Source organism: Chlorocebus sabaeus, chromosome 11 (genome assembly GCF_047675955.1).
Source record: "Chlorocebus sabaeus isolate Y175 chromosome 11, mChlSab1.0.hap1, whole genome shotgun sequence".
NCBI lineage: Eukaryota > Metazoa > Chordata > Mammalia > Primates > Cercopithecidae > Chlorocebus > Chlorocebus sabaeus.
This window is the reverse complement of record NC_132914.1, coordinates 5,846,322-5,863,817: the sequence shown is the minus strand read 5'-3', so window position 1 is coordinate 5,863,817 and position 17,496 is coordinate 5,846,322. Positions and strand designations below refer to the sequence as shown.

At 47.4% G+C, this 17,496-nt stretch overlaps 1 protein-coding gene across 1 annotated transcript in view; it reads left to right on the top strand.

The window, feature by feature from the left end:
- The window catches only part of ANO2 (anoctamin 2), a 361,822-nt gene extending 345,352 nt beyond the window's left edge, over nucleotides 1–16,470 (top strand). The window contains exons 21-25 of the mRNA XM_037988687.2: nucleotides 118–270; nucleotides 628–680; nucleotides 2,608–2,789; nucleotides 12,547–12,652; nucleotides 14,642–16,470. Of these exons, the coding sequence (XP_037844615.2) occupies nucleotides 118–270; nucleotides 628–680; nucleotides 2,608–2,789; nucleotides 12,547–12,652; nucleotides 14,642–14,911 (764 nt within the window). The 3' untranslated portion in view covers nucleotides 14,912–16,470. The remainder of the gene's footprint in view (nucleotides 1–117; nucleotides 271–627; nucleotides 681–2,607; nucleotides 2,790–12,546; nucleotides 12,653–14,641) is intronic.
- Nucleotides 16,471–17,496: the final 1,026 nt, after the last annotated feature.

Genomic DNA, 17,496 nt, shown 5'->3' with positions numbered 1-17,496 from the left:
TACCCCATACGGGAAAGAGACCCAAGGAAGAAAGGACGAGGGGCCGTAGCTGCGAGCCAGAAGGGACCTGAGTCCTGCTTGTCCCTGCTGAAGCCCTCATGTGGTTCTCTCTTGCAGTCATCCAGTTTGGTTTCGTCACCCTCTTTGTGGCCTCCTTTCCCCTGGCACCTGTGTTCGCCCTCCTCAACAATGTCATTGAAGTGCGGCTGGACGCCAAGAAGTTCGTCACGGAGCTGAGACGGCCGGATGCTGTAAGAACCAAAGATATCGGTACGTGCCCCTCTTAGAGGTCCCACCAGGCCCATCCTTCTGCCATTCTGTCCCCTCTGGACACAGTCACACCACACCAGGAATCAAGAGGGCTGCGAAAGCCCCTCTTCCCTTTGGGTCCCTCATCCTCATATCCTGAGGTGCAGGGTTGCCTTCTGAGACCACATTATCCACCCCCACTTGTGATCTGAGCTTCCAGACAGGGGGGCTACCTAAGCCTTTCCAGACAAGCCCGTTCTGGGGGTCCCAGCAAAGCTGCTCGGTAGTTCACCTGCGAAACATAACCCGGAGCTTCAGCCTTGTCATCACTGGGCCGAGGGCGGGAGTGAGCCAGACGCTGTCTTTTCTGTCTTGTAGGAATCTGGTTTGACATTCTCTCTGGAATTGGCAAGTTCTCTGTTATCAGCAATGTAAGTACTTACATTCATGACACACCCGCTCTGTGGGAAGGGCTTCCAGAGAAGCTGAGGTCTTCAGAGTGGGAAGCCAGCCCTTGCACCTCCCAGCCTTTTCCATTTGGAGCTTTATTGGTGACAGCACTCTGGTTAACAGCTCACAAATGCCTTGTAACTCATCGTGCTGTCGCTAAGGCTGTGTAGGTTTATTTTTAATTTCACAAGGAGAAAGGTAATTATCCATCAGAATGCATACCTTGGCCCTGACAGTCAAAATCAGATCTCTCCTTGGAGCCAAGAACGATGAGGAAAGAATGCTACATATCTATTCATCTCTTTCCTTTCTTATTCTACTCCTGAGTTAAACAATGCATGGAGCATTGCCCAGGCTGCAGTCCCTAATTACAGTTCCTCCAGGTTGTCAGTGCAAAGTCTTAATTATCTCCAAGGACTCTGGCACTGCGTAGGTTAAGATAGGACATAGCAGAAGAAGGGTCCCACCTGTGGTGACCTCCTTAACTCTCTTGCCAGACGTGTCTACACTGCAGAGGAAATCCTGCTGGGCCCCAGCCAGCTCCTCTTCTGCTGTGTTCTTATATGGACAGTGGCCAGGAAGGGCCTCCTGTCCCACCTCCCAGGAATGTATCAGCCAGCTCAGTGCACACCAAGAACGCCACAGCCCTTTTCCCTGGGGAGGCAAACAGTGATTTGACCTGATTTCCTACTAAGACCACATAAAATGGCTGGAAGGTGTGAGGTGAGGCAGAGAAAATCAGCCCACTGCATTTTGAATGTTGTGATGTAGGAAGTGCACATCTTGAGGCTTAGAAATAAGGTGCAATTTGGAAAACAGATCAGTCTGCTACTTTGAAGTTGTGTCTGCTAGAACAGAAGCCCCGAGTATTAATCACTTTGCATCTACAGTACGAAATGACATGCAGTCTTACTTCCCTGGCCTCTTTAAGCCTTGTTTACTTATCTGTCAAACGGGAGATAATAATAGTACCCACCAAATAAGATCATTTGGGACATTAAATGGCATGATGAAAGGACATATAATGAGGGCCCAGTAAGTTGTAGCTGTGATTACGATGTTATTCCTTCTCAAATATGGTTCTGGCCATTCACATTCACATACACATTCAGAAAACAATATCTGAACTACATTTTGGTAAAGGGCTTTAATTGTTGGTGCGGGATGCAGTATAAACACCTGCCAGAAAGATTGAAGATTTTCTTTGCAGAAAGTACCTCTGTGTTCAAATATGCAATCATTCATTTGTCGTTTGGTTTGCTCCATGGACATTTATAGAGCACTTAGATATGCCAGACACTATGTTGGGTGTGTATGACCCCATCTAGCAGGACCTGTTTCTTTCTCCGCTGCGTCTCCATTTTCTTAAGTAAAATGGATACAAGAATAACTTCTATTACATGACTTGCTAAAAAAGTGTTGAGAGACAATGATCAAATGAGGCAAACTGTGGAATCATGTTCTTGGTATTTCTGGCTTTCTGGTACCGCTCAGGGGCCGAAGTACATGGGCATTCCATTTCCTTGCCCATTACACTTACGTAGTACCCTCATCACTATAGGTAATTTTCTCAGGAAAGCGTGCACTCTGTTTGGGCTTGCTCAACAGCAATGTTAGATATCTCAGAGGTGGTTTAATCCTTCCAGCACCAAATGGTCCAAACTGACTTAGCATCCTTTGCTGCAGTGGTCGACTTGTGCTCTTTTGACAGCCACTGTCTGGTGGACTTATTATACACATTAAAGATGGAAAAGGCAGGTGACTCAGCCGCATGAGCTCAGGGACCTGCGCGTGCTGTATGAGCTTCTGTGTCAGTCAGAGCAGCTCCTTCAGATGGACAGTCCAAGAGTGGACAGTCCTTTTTAGCATCAATCCTGGCTACTCAGTGCTTATGGTTCTGTCCCTCAGGCTTTTGTCATTGCGATCACCTCCGACTTTATCCCCCGCCTGGTGTACCAGTACTCCTACAGTCACAATGGGACTCTGCATGGCTTTGTCAACCACACCCTCTCCTTTTTCAACGTCAGCCAGCTGAAGGAGGGGACGCAGCCAGAAAACTCACAGTTTGACCAGGAGGTTCAGTTCTGCAGGTAAAGTAATCTTCAGGAGGAGGGCAACAGAGGACCAGAGGCAATAGATCCAGATAATAATGGGGATGACCTAGAATTACAACCCTACACAACGTGACGGTGTTTTAGACAACAGACCACATATATGGCGATTGTCCCCCAAGGTTATATACCATACATCTTCTGTATTTAGATATATTTAGGTACACAAATACTTACCGCTGTGTGACTGCCTACAGTATTCAGTACAGTAACATGCTGTGCAAGTTTGTAGCCTGGGAACAATAGGCTATCCCTTATACCCTAGGTGTGTTGTAGGCTACATAGCATCTAGATTTGTATAAGCACGTTCTGTGATGTTTGCGAAGTCACCTAAATATGCGTGTCTCAGAACATATCCCCATCGTTAAGCAACACACAACCGTACATCATTCTCCTTTCCCTCTGTCTCCTGCTCTCTCTCTGCAATTGTTATAAATCAATTTTGATGACTCAAAAAATATTTATGGACTGCCTTTTTCTAGATACATGGAGCAGACAAAGAGCCTTGTCCTCACCATCAAGGGGGCTATGGTCTGGTTAAGAAGAAAATAAGCAGAACAGATAGGAAATAGTAGGTTATTTGCTGAGCTTATGTATGGACCATGAGCATTGTGGGTGCTCAGAGAGGAAGATTACTTGAGGGACTAGAATGGAAAGGGTGGGCCTCCTGGAGAGGTTGCTAGGAGCTATAAGACAGAAAAGAAAAGCATTCTAGGTAGGGAGTCATCATGGGCAAAGTCATGGGGTGGGGACAAATGTGGGCTGTTGGATAAGCACTTGGGGCTAGGTGATATGGTTAGCAAGGAGACACACAGCAAAGGGATTAGTGAAGGAAATACAGTAAATGTAGAAGCTCCTACGACAGCATAAGCCAAAAGGTTGTTGAATTTGAATAGATGGGATAAAGTACCTAATGGGAAGTCCTGAAATCTGACAGGAATTATAATGTGATGCAATAGGAAGGCACTGGACTTTTTTAGTGTTGGGAAATTATAGGATAAAGGGAAGGTTTAGGGAAATTGATCTGGTCTCACTGAGGATGATGGGCTAGAGTTGGTAGGACCCAGGGAGGGCAGCTGGGCTGCTGCATCATTTAGACATGAACCGTGCTGGGCATAGACCAGGGTGGTGGGAGGAATTGCTGAGCTAGGATTATCTCCAGTTTGGACTGAAGTCAGAGGACTGGGAAGTGGTCACATTGATAGGGAGAGGGAAGATGCTGAGAGAGTCTACTTTTATGCTACATATGATGAATTTTATTTCAATCATGTTACATGTTAAGAAATCCAAGGGGCCATTTTCACCCAACTCCTTGCCACACTAAGCTGGGCTTCTGGAGACGTCCAGCTTAGAGTCCAGATTGAAGGCCATCACCACAGGGGTCACCGAAGCCCCAAAATGGAAAACTCTCCATTACTTAGCCAAAAGGGCAAATATAGAGAAGACGAGCACAGGGGAATAATTTATTCAACCTGTTTGTACCCTGGTTAAAAGATGGTCCTAATAAAGCACTTGATGCAAGATCCTACCTCATAAATATAAATCAGAATAATTAATTATACCAATAACAAAGGAGAAGGTATTGTGGGACAAAAATAGGGCTTTCTTAGACCATCACCAATAATATTTGATGAAATATGAAAGCAGTGTTTACAGCTGTGTTTGCAGCGGTGATGACCCTGGGTGTGTCTGCCATGCTTTCTCACCTGGGACCCTGGTGCCCAAGGCCAGCCTTTTGTAAAACAGCCACTTAGGTTCAGATTTGCGGTCTGAGACCATGAACGAGAGAACACCAGTTGGTTTTCCCAACCTGGGTGACTGAGCTAAACAACTGTACTAATCTGTGGTTTAAATAGAAGGGTATTCTGGTTCCAGGAACAAAAACTTCAGGGTTCCACTCTAGTCAACCAAGAAAAGATAAAAAAAAAAGAGGAACCAGACCCAAAAGTGGATGAAGAAATTTACTCATAAGTGTCCATTTGTATTAGCCTAGATGTTTCAGGATTTGTCACATCTGGGCCTATAAAGAGTCTGACTCTTACACTAAAATCACATTGCAGGCAGATTTGCTGCCAGGCCATGCACTGCCTGGGGGGCCCCTCTGCATGATTCGCACCCTAGACTGTCTGTCCATGGTGCTGGACTTGGGTCTGCAGACCCCAACGACATAGTTCCACAGCGCGGTGGGTCAGGAACAGCTCAAGGCCTTTCCAGTAGCATCTAGGTCTTCTCTAGGCAGGGTCTAAAACTCACATCTAAGAGCGCAGGTCTCCACCTCCATCTCCAGTGGGAGGCAGCACCAGTGTGACTTGTCGTGTGCGAAAGCCAGGCTCACATCATCTGTGTCTTTAGTTGCTCTAGAAGCACTTGTCCTCACGGAGCACAAGGGTCTCTGATCTTGCCCTTGACCATCAGATTTTCCACTAACACCTGTGAGTATGCTTTTCAGATATATCTGGCTTAAATTAATAGGGATTTTAATGGTCCCTATGGAAAGTTGAGGGTAGGTCTAATCTCAGGTAGGTTTTCATTCAATCCAATCTGCCCAAATCCAGTCTCTGCCCACCTCCCAGCTCCACTGCAGTCAATGTTGACTGTGTTTTTGAGTTCCATGTGATTGCCAGGAACTGTGGTGAGAAATAAGGAAAATGGGTGCTATTCAGCCAAAACAACCAATGTCCAGGACACCAGGTGTTGTGATTATGTGTGGATCAGATTGAGCTTTCTTGTATCTGCCTTCCAAGTCGCTGGATTTTCCAGCCAGCTGTGAGGCTCTGATAGTCGTCTCCCCATTATTCCCATGCAAGTAGATAAGATCATGACTTGGTTGTGGCCCGTTTTAGAAAAAAGTCTGACACTGAGTAGCAGAATTATCAGTGGGCACATGCATAGCAAGTGCACTTTCATTCTGTATTTCTGCCAAGAAAATTTATTTGCAGAAAACAAATCATCCCAAGATCAAGCCGAAGTGACTTTGAAGCATCCGTCATTTTTGCTTCCTCTCTCTCAGTACCAGTGAGGATTACAGATTCATTAGGCAAATACTTTTGAGACGCTACTAAAGGCTTGGCCTTGGTTATGTAATAGGGAGCAAGACCTAGTGCCTCCCTTGAGAACTCTAGATGGAGCAGGCAAGTAAGCAAACAGGGAATTAAAATTAAAATAGAGCTTTAATGATTGACAGTAGGATAACAACAGAGAGCTAAGGGATCCCTGAGGAGGGAGGCCCTGCACCTAGCCCAGACTTAAGTGTTGAGGGGATGTTTCAAGGGAGATGAAACCTGAAGAATGGCCATGGAGATGATCACATTGAAACTCCTCACTCATGTGGCCACATCAGCCTGGCTGGTAGGCAGGGTGGGGAGGGTGACGGAGGTTCTGAGAGAATACTGTATTCCAGGGAGATAGGCTCAGGCGAGAGGGGTAAGCTATGAGAGAGGAGGCTGAAAGAAAAAGCAAACTCCATGTTAAGGAGAGGATGCTGGTCCTGTTGAGGTGCGTGGAGCCTCTCGTAGGGCCACAGGGTCCCACTGCAGGGGTTTCAGAGGGCAGTGATGAGATCAAGCTTTTTATTGATGTTATGTCTGTGCCTACAGTGTGAAGACTATGGGGTTACACTGAGGATTCCGTTTAACATAAAGAGATGCCCTACTGTAAAATGTAGGTAGATGTTCAGAAAATAGGGTCAGCAGGTGATCTAGACATAATATGTCAAATAGGTGTGCTCTGGGGGCTACATTTCCTAGATTGATAAGGGTTGTTGATGGAAATCTCTGCCTCCTGTGAGTCCCGTCCACTGCCTGCTGTGTGAACTTGTCTGGGTCACTCAATTCTCTGGAGATTTAGAATGCAGAGGCATAACCTCTATGGATGTCTTTCTGAGTCAGGAATTGAGATGCTTGAGATAATTCCATATACATTTATACGTACATGGAAGACAGAGAGAGAAAGAAAGAGAGAGGGGAGGAGGAGGAGAAGGGACTGTGATAGAGGAATATTTTGAGAAACAGAGATAACTCTTTAGCTAGTCCTAGAGCCAGTTAAAACTGCTTCCGTGGTGGGAAACGAGGTTTGCCATGATTTTCTGGCAAATAACGTTGGGAACTTGTTGACCCTTCTTATTCTTAGCTTTCAGTGACCTCTGGAGATAAATGTGGTCAAATAAAACTGAGGTCTGCGGCTCCCACCCAGCCTCGCCAGGGATAGAGGTATCTTAAAAATAGCAATAAAAGTTAGGACAAGTCTCCGGCTGCCCGTTTGAGATGCATTCCCAGCATTTTGGAGCGATGCTTGCCTCAGTCATCTGACTGCTCTGGCAGGGCTGCTCCGTAAACAGTCCCGTGACATCAATCTGCAGGCACGATTAGCAACCATTTGACAGGGTCGAGGGGCCGCCACATCCTGGAGGACGAATGTGGCCTTGACTTCCCAGCTCAGCTGGAAGGGGGCAGAGAGATCTTGTCTCAGAGCTCGAAAAGCCTACCTGGGCATGGTCGACCCAACGGGTCTGCTTGGAGGTGCTTGTTGAGCTTCCAGCAGCAGCTTCTGTGGATGGCTCCTGCCAGGTTTTCCTGCAGGTCCTAAGGGCTTGCATCCCTCATGTCCTGAGAGAAGTCTTTGAAGAGGGTGCTCCCTTCCAGCCCACGGCTGCCTCCCATCTGCTCCCCACCGAAACCAGAGGCTGTTAGCTTTTCTGGGTGTTGCCTTTCCTGATTCTTATCAACCACTGGATTGACATGCTACTCATTAGGTCCTAATTGCCTGCACTGTTTTCCTTTGTTAAGGGCCAGTTCCAGAAGGCAGTTTTAAGTAGCTCAGATGGTATGAAAATATTGTATGTAGTTGTGTTCAGTATTAATATGACATTAATTTCCACCGGGGCTATTAAAATGTTTTTTACGCGCCACTATTTGGAGTTGAGAAATGCATTTACTAGCTGATTTATTACATCACAAAAGCTCATTAAAAAGCTGTTACTGATCGTTGACTTCAGCACTATCCCTGCCCACAGTGACTTTGTGTTGTGATGAGTTGTGGCAGATGTCACTGTCACGAGTCACCCTGCAAGTGAGGACAGGATGAGGACATCTGAGCCCTGAGTCTCTCTCCTCTCTGTACCTCAGTTTTTTCATCTGTAAAAATGGGGGCTTTGGAATAAAAAATCTTCAAAGATTCTTTTCAAAAAACTTCAGGTTTAATGACATGTCATTTATTAATCTAGTTCTACAAAAATTCTAAACATTACAGGCAACCACTCCACCTCTGTCCTGCCTCCACCCTAACCCCTGCCCAACCCAGGCATCCTTCCGACAGTAATAGGGTTATACTTATGGGTGAATGTTTTCTAGGCATTTTTCTATGCATTAACATAGTATTAACTTGTAGAATTTTAAGGTATTTTCATTTTATAATGAAAGATATTTTGAGTTAATGGAAATCTTATTTAAGTCATGTACAAATTCAATTCAATCAATGTGATTTTTCACAAAGTTAGAACAATCTAGATAAAATATTAACATAATTTTAAAGCTAAAATATTATGTTGATTTCTGTGTCAGTTTCATATATGAGTCTGTCGAAATTAACACTATAATTTTGCTCAGGAAGGCTTAATATAAAAATGTACTTGAATCAACTGTATATTGCCATTAATTACATTCATCTTTTACCATTTTGAACTTTTTAATTATAAAAGTAACTTCATAGACACGTATTGTGTATGTATATGAGAAGAAAAGGGTCACTCCTCAGCTCCCACCCCAGCTGTTCTATCCCAGAAGAAACTGTTGTGTTCATTTTCTGCAAAAGCTCCAGAAATCATATTCACATAGATTGTCTTATTTAATTCTCACAGCGTCTTCCTTTAACATGCAAGGTATATGCACACACAGACACGCATGCACGCACACACAGACACGCATGCACGCACACACAGACGCACACATGCACACACAGACATGCACGCACACACATCTATTCATTCACTCCTGGCTGGGATTGAGACAGCTCCTGTATGCTTAGCACTGGGATACACATTTTGGGAGTTGCACTCTGTAGATCAGTGACCTAGGTTCGGAAATGTGGAGTGACTTCCTTGGGCTCTTCTAGGTAGTAAGTGGCATAGCTGATCCAGATGCAGACTAGCTTTTTTTTTTTAGACGGGCTAGTTGTCTCGTTATTGGAAGTCTCTCCTTATTAGAAAACTCGGGAACTCTCACACTTTATGTTAAGCCTCAAGGAAAATGAAGGAGGACTGGAGGGGTGAGGGTGAGATCCAGGAATGTCCTTAAAATATGCCGGGGATTAAACTCTGCATCTCTTTGGGGGGCCATGGCTGGCAGCTACAGGAGGCTGACCAGATGTAGGGGCTCACCCAATGCTGGGGAATTCAGTGGGACTTTGGGAGACCTGAGCTCCCCAAGCCATGGGAACAGGTCTGTTGTGGAGCTGTCTTGTGGCCTCCACCCACCAGCCAGCGCTTGCCCATTTCATGCTATTTACCTGGACAGAGGTCCTGAGAGAAGCCCTGTGCAGCTGTGCCCTTGGCTGACTCCTGATTTGCACTAAAACTTACAGCATTTAGTGCTTGCATGCTCAAAAATCCTCCTGGAAAGCTAGGAGGAACTGGAAGCCGTGGTCTACATGCTCTGGCCTCTTTTAACCGAAAAGGTGTATTCCATAAGTAACTTCCAGTAAAAAGAGAAAGAATAGCTGCTATGTACTGGGTTCCTCTGATGGGCCAGATAGTGTGTGGAGCACTCGGCGTTGACACTCTGTCTTCAGAACAACTCCGTGGTGGAAAGTTCAGGCCCATTTTATAGTTGAGAAAGCTGGGCATCAGAATGTTAGGTAACTTGCAAGAGGACAGAGAACTACAGTGCTGGACAGGGCTTTCAACCCCTCACCTGCTTCCTCCAAAGCACAAACTATTGCCAGTGCTAAGCACTGTGTTTAGAAACAAAACACTCAGCATCACAGTGGTGGAAATAATTAGGTTGATTAGCTACTCTCTTTGGTGAACACTTCTATTCTTAAAGCTAATTATCTCCTGGTTTAATTAGCGTCTTCTGAGTTACTCAGTGAAACATTTGATAAGCCTGACTTCTTAGGGTAAAATTTAAAAACAATTGTGAAATCTGAACTTACGTTGGAATGTAAACAGCGAGTCATTTACCTGGTGGTAGGGGCTTAGGAGAATCAAGGTTTTTCAAACTATGAGTCATGGTTCATTACTGAATTATGAAATCACTTTAGTGGGTCATGATCGGCATTTTAAAGAATAGGGTGGGTTAGGATCAGATACAGTAGAATAGGAAAATACTAGTGCATTGCACACAGCAAAGTATGTTTTGTGTAATTTTTATTGCAGTCTGTGTATGTACATGAATGTAAAATGTATTTCTCACTGTAGGTCATAGTTTTTATAAAGTTAGCTTTGGAAAGAAATGTGAGCAGATGAATATTAAATTGCTCACTGTTCTTTTCTGTAGCATGGCTTACCATCAGTTCTTAACAGAACCACACTTAGCCTGTCTGCATCGAGCTATTTTCGAGTTTTCTGTACAGATCTCTGTGTTAATCTTTCTGCAGATCCTCAATTAGATGGATATGCTTGTTAGACTCGAAACATGTTTTAGACACTGAGGGAGGACAAAGTGACATTTCCAAAAGCTGGGGTGAGTTAATAGCAGAGGTGGAACCAGAATTAGATTATTTATGGATTCTTTTCAGACTGGAAAAAAGAGGGGTGAGCAGTGGCTCGCATACTGAGGTCAGCGAGCAGCTGTTCCTGCAGAGATGGAGCTAGAGAACAAGAGAAATGGACTTTGATTGTAGCAGTAGGAATTGGGCTGAACCTGGGGAAGGATTTCCCCATGGTAAGGAGTATGTGTGTGTGCACACATGTGCGCGTGTGTGTGTGTGGCACCCTCCTCTGGAGGTCTCTAGGAGAGTGAGATAAATTGCCCTCTGCCATGGCGTCCTGTCTGGCGGCACCAGGAGGATAGGTGAGTCTGAGGTTTTTCCCACCCCAAGATGTTCTCATTCACTTAGCCACGCTCTCCCTCTCTCCCATCAGCAAGGATAATCTGGAGCTGGCCGTGTTTCTGTCCTCAGCTGAGGATGGTTATGTTGAATCCTGTGGTGCTCTGCTGGGCTGCAGTTAGCTTTGCTTTTCATCCGGATGTCAAACCAAGCGTGCGGCAGCTGTGATCAGCTGTTGGGAGAGGGGGAGTCGGGCAGGGAGAGGGTAGCTCCTGGCCTCCTGCCAAACCCTAGTCGAGTCCCCAGTGTCCACTTCTCAGTTGTGTCTTTCTGTTGCTGACTCTTATCACTGCACCCTTTTCTATCTTTGTGCATCTCTTTTCCTCTTCCTCTTCTTCTCTTCTCTCATCTCTTTGGACAACGGAAAACCAACAGGCTTTTATGTGGGCCTTTTAGAGCAGCTAATTCATTTATGGCAGGAGAAGGACCAAAGAGCACCTACTTCTGAATGCCCCTACATTGTGGCCATTGGTAAGGTGCCCTATGATAACGGGAAGAAAGCCCAGATTCAGCCAGACTCGCATTCCTACCCTGACTCTGCCTTTACTGGTCGCGAGACCTTGGCCACACACTTCAACTTCTCCAAGCCTCAGGTTCCTCCTGTGTTATGCTGGGGTAACAATGCCTGCCTGAGGATGCTATAGTGAAGATGAAATGTGAAACCTTCCGGAAAAGCCCTTTGCTCAGGGATTGACCTGGGCAGAGACCCTGCCTGCCTTCCTTGGCAGCCACTGTCACTGCTTGGTGGCCTGATACCACCCACCTCTTTCTGTAGCCCAGGACTTGCTTTGCTTTTATTGAGCAGCAAAGAGCTATTGAATTCCATGGAGAAAACTGTTCCAGGAAGGGTCATAGTTCTGGTACCAGCCTCTTGTCATTATTCCAGGCTTAGAAAAATGTGAGTCTGAGGAAATGAGCTAGTTTTCACATGAATCATTCTGGAATGGGGGTGAAAAGGCAAGGGTGAGGGAAAACCCAAGGCTTCTCTGTGGGTCTGAGAAAGAGGCACGAGCTCACGTCAGGCGTTAACATTTTATAGTTTAAACTGTGCAGACAGATCAGGAACATGATTAGCAAAACAGAATACTGATCAACTGTGATGCTTCATGACCCTCCCATCCCAAATTCACTCAGCCTCCAGCTTGGTCTGGATCAGCCTTCTTTCTGGTTCCAGAATGCAGCCTTGAAACAAGGCCAGTCCCTCTGGTGGCTGTAGTCCTGAAGCATCTGGAAGGGGAAGAAGCCCGAGACTGCCTGCTGGTGTCTGCATCTTCCCCGAGCCCCCCGGCCGCAGAGCACCATGCAGGGTGCCTGGGTCTCCCCTACCCACACAGAGGTCACCGGCCAGTGGGAGGCCCAGGTGGACCCACTGGCCTGGACCACCCTCAGATGCCCTGGGCTCCTTTGGGAGTTGAAGCTTGACACCAAAGTAAGCTTTGGGAGCTATTGGAGAGAGTTGTAGAAACATCTTTTTAGGACATTTCTAGGCTGACACTGGCTTTTTTGGACTTCAGTCCTTTTTGGAAATTTGTTAGTTAGACCATAGATTTCCCCCACTTCCCCCTATTTCCCAAGTCAGCGCCAAGGGCATGCGTGCCTGATGCTCTAGCCAGCCCTTGAGGTTTCACCCAGAGAATTACCATCCTGTTCTCCGTCTCCTCCCGATCTTAACACCACATTTCTCTTTGGGCAGGTTTAAGGATTACCGAGAGCCGCCATGGGCCCCGAACCCTTATGAGTTTTCCAAACAGTACTGGTTTGTTCTGTCCGCCCGTCTGGCTTTTGTCATCATCTTCCAGGTGAGTCGTTGGGATAGGGAACAGCCCATTCGAATCCGAGCTGCAGGGGTAAGGATACTGCACTCATTTCTTGTGCCTACCTCCAGGTTCCCGTGGTACTCTGTGATGTAAGAAAGCTTCATGTGTGGCAGGCAGAAGTGAGGGCTTCTTTCCTGGATGAAGCAGGAGGACTCTTGAGAGGGCTTTCTTTAATGGGTGGACTTTGCAGACAGAGAATAAAACACAGTGTAAGGTTACAAGACAGATGTGGAGCAAGTTGCAGGGTGGAGATAGATTCCTGTTTAAACCTAAGGCGAAGAAAGGAAAAGGGGCCATTGAAACCAGAGTCCCAGCCTGGGGCAGACAAACAGCCCCATCTCATCTCTGCAATCATGAAAGAACTCAGGTTTGGAACCTTTCTTCTTGCACTCTGGGCTCCCTCCTTTGTTAGTGTTGTTTTAGCCACTGAGACATCTGGTGGGAAGGGCCCCCAGAGCCATCGAGCCATCCCTGAATGAATAGCAAACTCAAGCCCAGTGATTCCTATCTGGGACAATAGCCACAGCTCCAATTGCATCGCTGAGATTCTCTGAGCTCGAGGGCCCCCAGTTCCCACTCTGGATGCCCCCGGTCTTCAAGCAGGGCTGAAGAACGAGCCCAGATCCTTTTCTCTTTGGCTCCCTCAGGCTTTTGTATTCCCTGAAGGCAGATCTCTGGGGGGCTCTAAAGTATCCTGCCCCCAGACCCCGGCCCAGAAAGTGGAGAAGCCCATCGGCTAGTCTTTCACCTAAAGAAGACAGCCATTCTTCCTCTGGAGAGATGGGGGTGATATGTTTGAATGATCGCTCAGACGTCCCCTGCTGCCCCACCCCCCGGAGTCTCCTCACTTTCCCATGTGTCACATGTCACATTCCACTCACGGCGGAAGGCATGGATTGAGAGGAAGAGTGTGTGACTCGGTGAAGCAGCTCGCAAGCACCCAGGATGCCCAGGAGCCTCTGGAAGCAGCAGTTGGTCCCCAGCGTCTTCCCCTGAACCCCTAGGAACATGTAGGGTTCAAGGGCTCAGTCACAGTCCCAGAGGGGAAAAGGCACATGAGTGCGTAACTGGCAGCCAGAGAAGAGTATCACAATGGGAGGAGTGTGTTGGGTAAAGCTGGGTAAAGTGTGGCTTGGGGAATTAGATGGGAATCAGATGCATTCATTGAGCCATGCCAGGCATTGCTGTCATGTATTCATTCACTGAGACAGTAAATCCTCCAGGGAGAAGCAGTCCTAGCCTACTGTGTGCACCAGCAAAGGGATGTGGCTTAGCAGCCAGAAGGAAGACCACTGCAAGTGTGCGCCAAAGCCTAGACCCGATCGAGGCAAGCTGGACGCAGGGGTTCCCAGCGAGGCAGGGTTAGCTGGGGTGGCTGCAGTGACTGAGAACGGTATAAGGTGAATGTCAGCAGTGCACAGGGTCAGCGAAGGCCCGAAGTCAATGTGAAAACCCCAAGTCCGTCTCTAGCGTAGTGGATAGACAGAGCCAGATGGAGGGAAGAGAGGAGCAAGTGGCACAGTGACAGCCCAGGAGAAGCCACTGGGCTTTGTCGCCACTTTCTAGAAAACCACTTTCCATTTTCTAAAGCATGGAGGGCCTGGAGGCTTAGAGGCCAAGAAGCAAGAACTGGACACATGGGAACACTCTGAGGATGGTGTGGGGGCACAAGTCCTGGTGAAGGGAAGAAGCAGTAGCTACTACTGACGGAGTCCTGCTCTGTGCCAGGCACTGCCGCAGATGTCCCACACGTATTAACCCATTTCATCCTGACAGCCACTCCAGGGTAGGCACTGTTGCCACTCCATTTTATGGGTGAGGACACCAAGGTAGAGTTATGCTCATTGGTTGCGATCACTGGGCTGGTAAGTTGCAAAGCCAGGATTGACATGGAGGCGTTCTGCTCCAGGGTCACCACCTCGCCGGGCCAGGCCTCTCCAACTCGGCCCCTCTCTCCTTGGCTTTCTGCAGAACCTCGTGATGTTCCTGAGCGTCCTCGTGGACTGGATGATTCCAGATATCCCCACGGACATCAGTGACCAGATCAAGAAAGAGAAGAGCTTATTAGTGGACTTCTTCCTGAAAGAGGAGCACGAGAAGCTCAAGCTGATGGATGAGCCAGCCCTGAGGAGCCCAGGAGGTGGGGATCGAAGCAGGAGCCGGGCAGCCAGCTCAGCACCTTCGGGCCAAAGCCAGCCGGGCAGCGTGATGTCGTCAGGGTCTCAGCACACCAACGTGTGAGCAGTTCAGCCTGCAGCAGAGGAGGGCACGGCAGCAGAGACACGCACGTGCACGCAAGCGTGTTCCTACCCCCACACAGCGTGCTGTCTGTCTGCAGGGGCCTGGCTTGATGGGCTCTTGAAGAGGGAGTATGTGTAGAAAGAAAGAGGCTGAGAGAATGGGTGTAGGAAGGAAGAGAAATGATGCTACTTCTCAGAAACTTCAAGCTTAAGTTTCTTTTAGGTCCTCTTTTAAGCTGAATCATTTTGAGGTATCGGAACCCCAATGGGGTCTCTCCACCCCAGAGTTCTCAGGCACTGCAAGCATTCCCACATGCCCTGGGGCACCCTCCTGTACTTCACCATCATTTCTGACTTTGACCAGCTGTAAGAGAAACGCAGTCAGGAGCACGGCATCCCCTACCTACTATCACTAGTGACTCAGAAAACTGAGTCACTTGCAATGGGGCTACCACAGTCTCAGCAGATGCAAATTAAGTTACAGGGCTGATTGGTGCAGCCACTGGACCCGATAGGAAGATGCAAAGGTCCAAACCTGGGCTTGTCTCCAGTTCACGTCACAAAAACATTTGGAGCTAAATGCAAGTAACTGTCATTTCACGAAAGTTCAGATTTAAAATAATAAAATAAATGGACACGTTCTTTATAAAGATACATCTGTTGTCTTTGATGCCTTGTCTCTCTCTCCCTCTCCGTTTCCTCCTTCCTTCCTTCCTTCCTTCCTTCCTTCCTTCCTTCCCTCCTTCCCTCCTTCCCTTCTTCCCCCTCCCCTCCCCTCCCCTCCCGTCTTCTCTCCTCTCCTCTCCTTGCCTTTCCTTTCGGTATTTATTGAGGTTCTACTATGTGCCAGGCATTGTTCTCAGACTGGAAATACAGCAGAAGATAAAGGAGACAAAATCCCTGCCTCATGAAGCTTACATCCTGGGGGAAGACAGACAATAAGTTAAATGTACAGTGTTTTGGACAGTAATAAGTGCTATGGAGAAATATTAGGTAAGAGGAGTAGACAGGAAGTGTGAAGGCATAGGAGGTAAGGGGCTTACCATCCTAAATACAAATTAATGACAAAGCCCGGATGGCGAAGAGGTTACATCTTGCAATACTAACATTATCAACAGGTAGCAGCTTCCCAGAGCGCCATGCTGCGAACATGATGCAAAGTCGGAAGCACGGACCAAACACCACTCATCACTGCCGTTCCTACACCTCGGGCCCACCTGCTGCCCAGAAATCTGGTGCACAGTCGCTTCATCCTAGTTCCTTGCAGGTCAGCCTGGCTGGAGTCCAACTGAATGCCTGAGTGAAAGCTACAGGGGGGATGGTACTCCAGGGGAAAAATGAGAGCTGTGGCTCTGCTGTTTCAGCACACCTGGCAATGTGCGGGCCTGTAGGTGCTGGCTGGTCACCGGTGCCGCCCATCACGTTTCTGGTTCCCTCCTAGGAGCACGCAGAATTGCGTTGACTGCCAACCCGTACTCAGGAAAGCAGTTTCTTCTGTGGGGATAACAGGACGTAGATGCAGCTCTTAGTGACAGCAGTAGGCTAACGTGCTCCAGGCCACTCCTGGACAGGAAATCTTACAACCAGTTTTAATTTCCTCATTTTTTTTTTTTTTTTTTTTTTTTGAGAGGGAGTTTCGATCTTGTTGCCCAGGCTTGAGTGCAATGGCGCGATCTCGGCTCACCGCAACCTCCGCCTCCTGGGTTCAGGCGATTCTCCTGCCTCAGCCTCCCGAGTAGCTGGGATCACAGGTATGTGCCACCAGACCTGGCTAATTTTGTATTTTTAGTAGAGACGGGGTTTCCCCATGTTGGCCAGGCAGGTCTTGAACTCCCGACCTCAGGTGATCTGACGGCCTTGGCCTCCCAAAGTGCTGGGATTACAGGTGCGAGCCTCAGCATCCGGCCTCTCACATCTTAATATGCACATTTACCATTTGAGCTGAGGTTCAGACTACAGCAGTATGGAACACTGCACCATTTGACAACAGGCTTTACCCTGATTTGGGGCGAGTGCGGTGACCAGTGGGAGGAAGATGTTATTGCAAGGAGCACTGATGACATGGAGATTCCAGGCCTATCAAAGGAAGCAATCCCCAGGGATGACTGCCAGTGTGGGAGGCGTTGACATTTGCAGGAAGCAGTGATAGTCCATGGTCAAGGTCAAGGGCTGCCTCCACTGCCATGACACCCACTTGGCTCCAATCGTGCTATCTCCAGGCCCCTTGGCTGCTCATGGCTGGTTCAGGACCCGTCTGTTTTTCTTCCTCTTTTTTAAATTGAAACATTTTTGTATCATCATAAAGGTTAAGCTTGCATACCAAGAAATATTCAGATAGTCCAACAAACAATGAAGCAAATAAAATCACCCATAATCCCCAAATCTATAATCGACATTGGCACTTACTGTGTCTTGGAGACTCTCATCCCCCCCCCCCCCCCCCCCCACACACACACATCTAATTTCTTTTAATCACAATTATGCTATTTTAAAGCAGAAAAGTATCTTGAGACAAGTCTCAATCAATTTGGAAGTTTATTTTGCCAAGGTGAAGGACATTCCCAGAAGGAAAGAACATGGGATCAC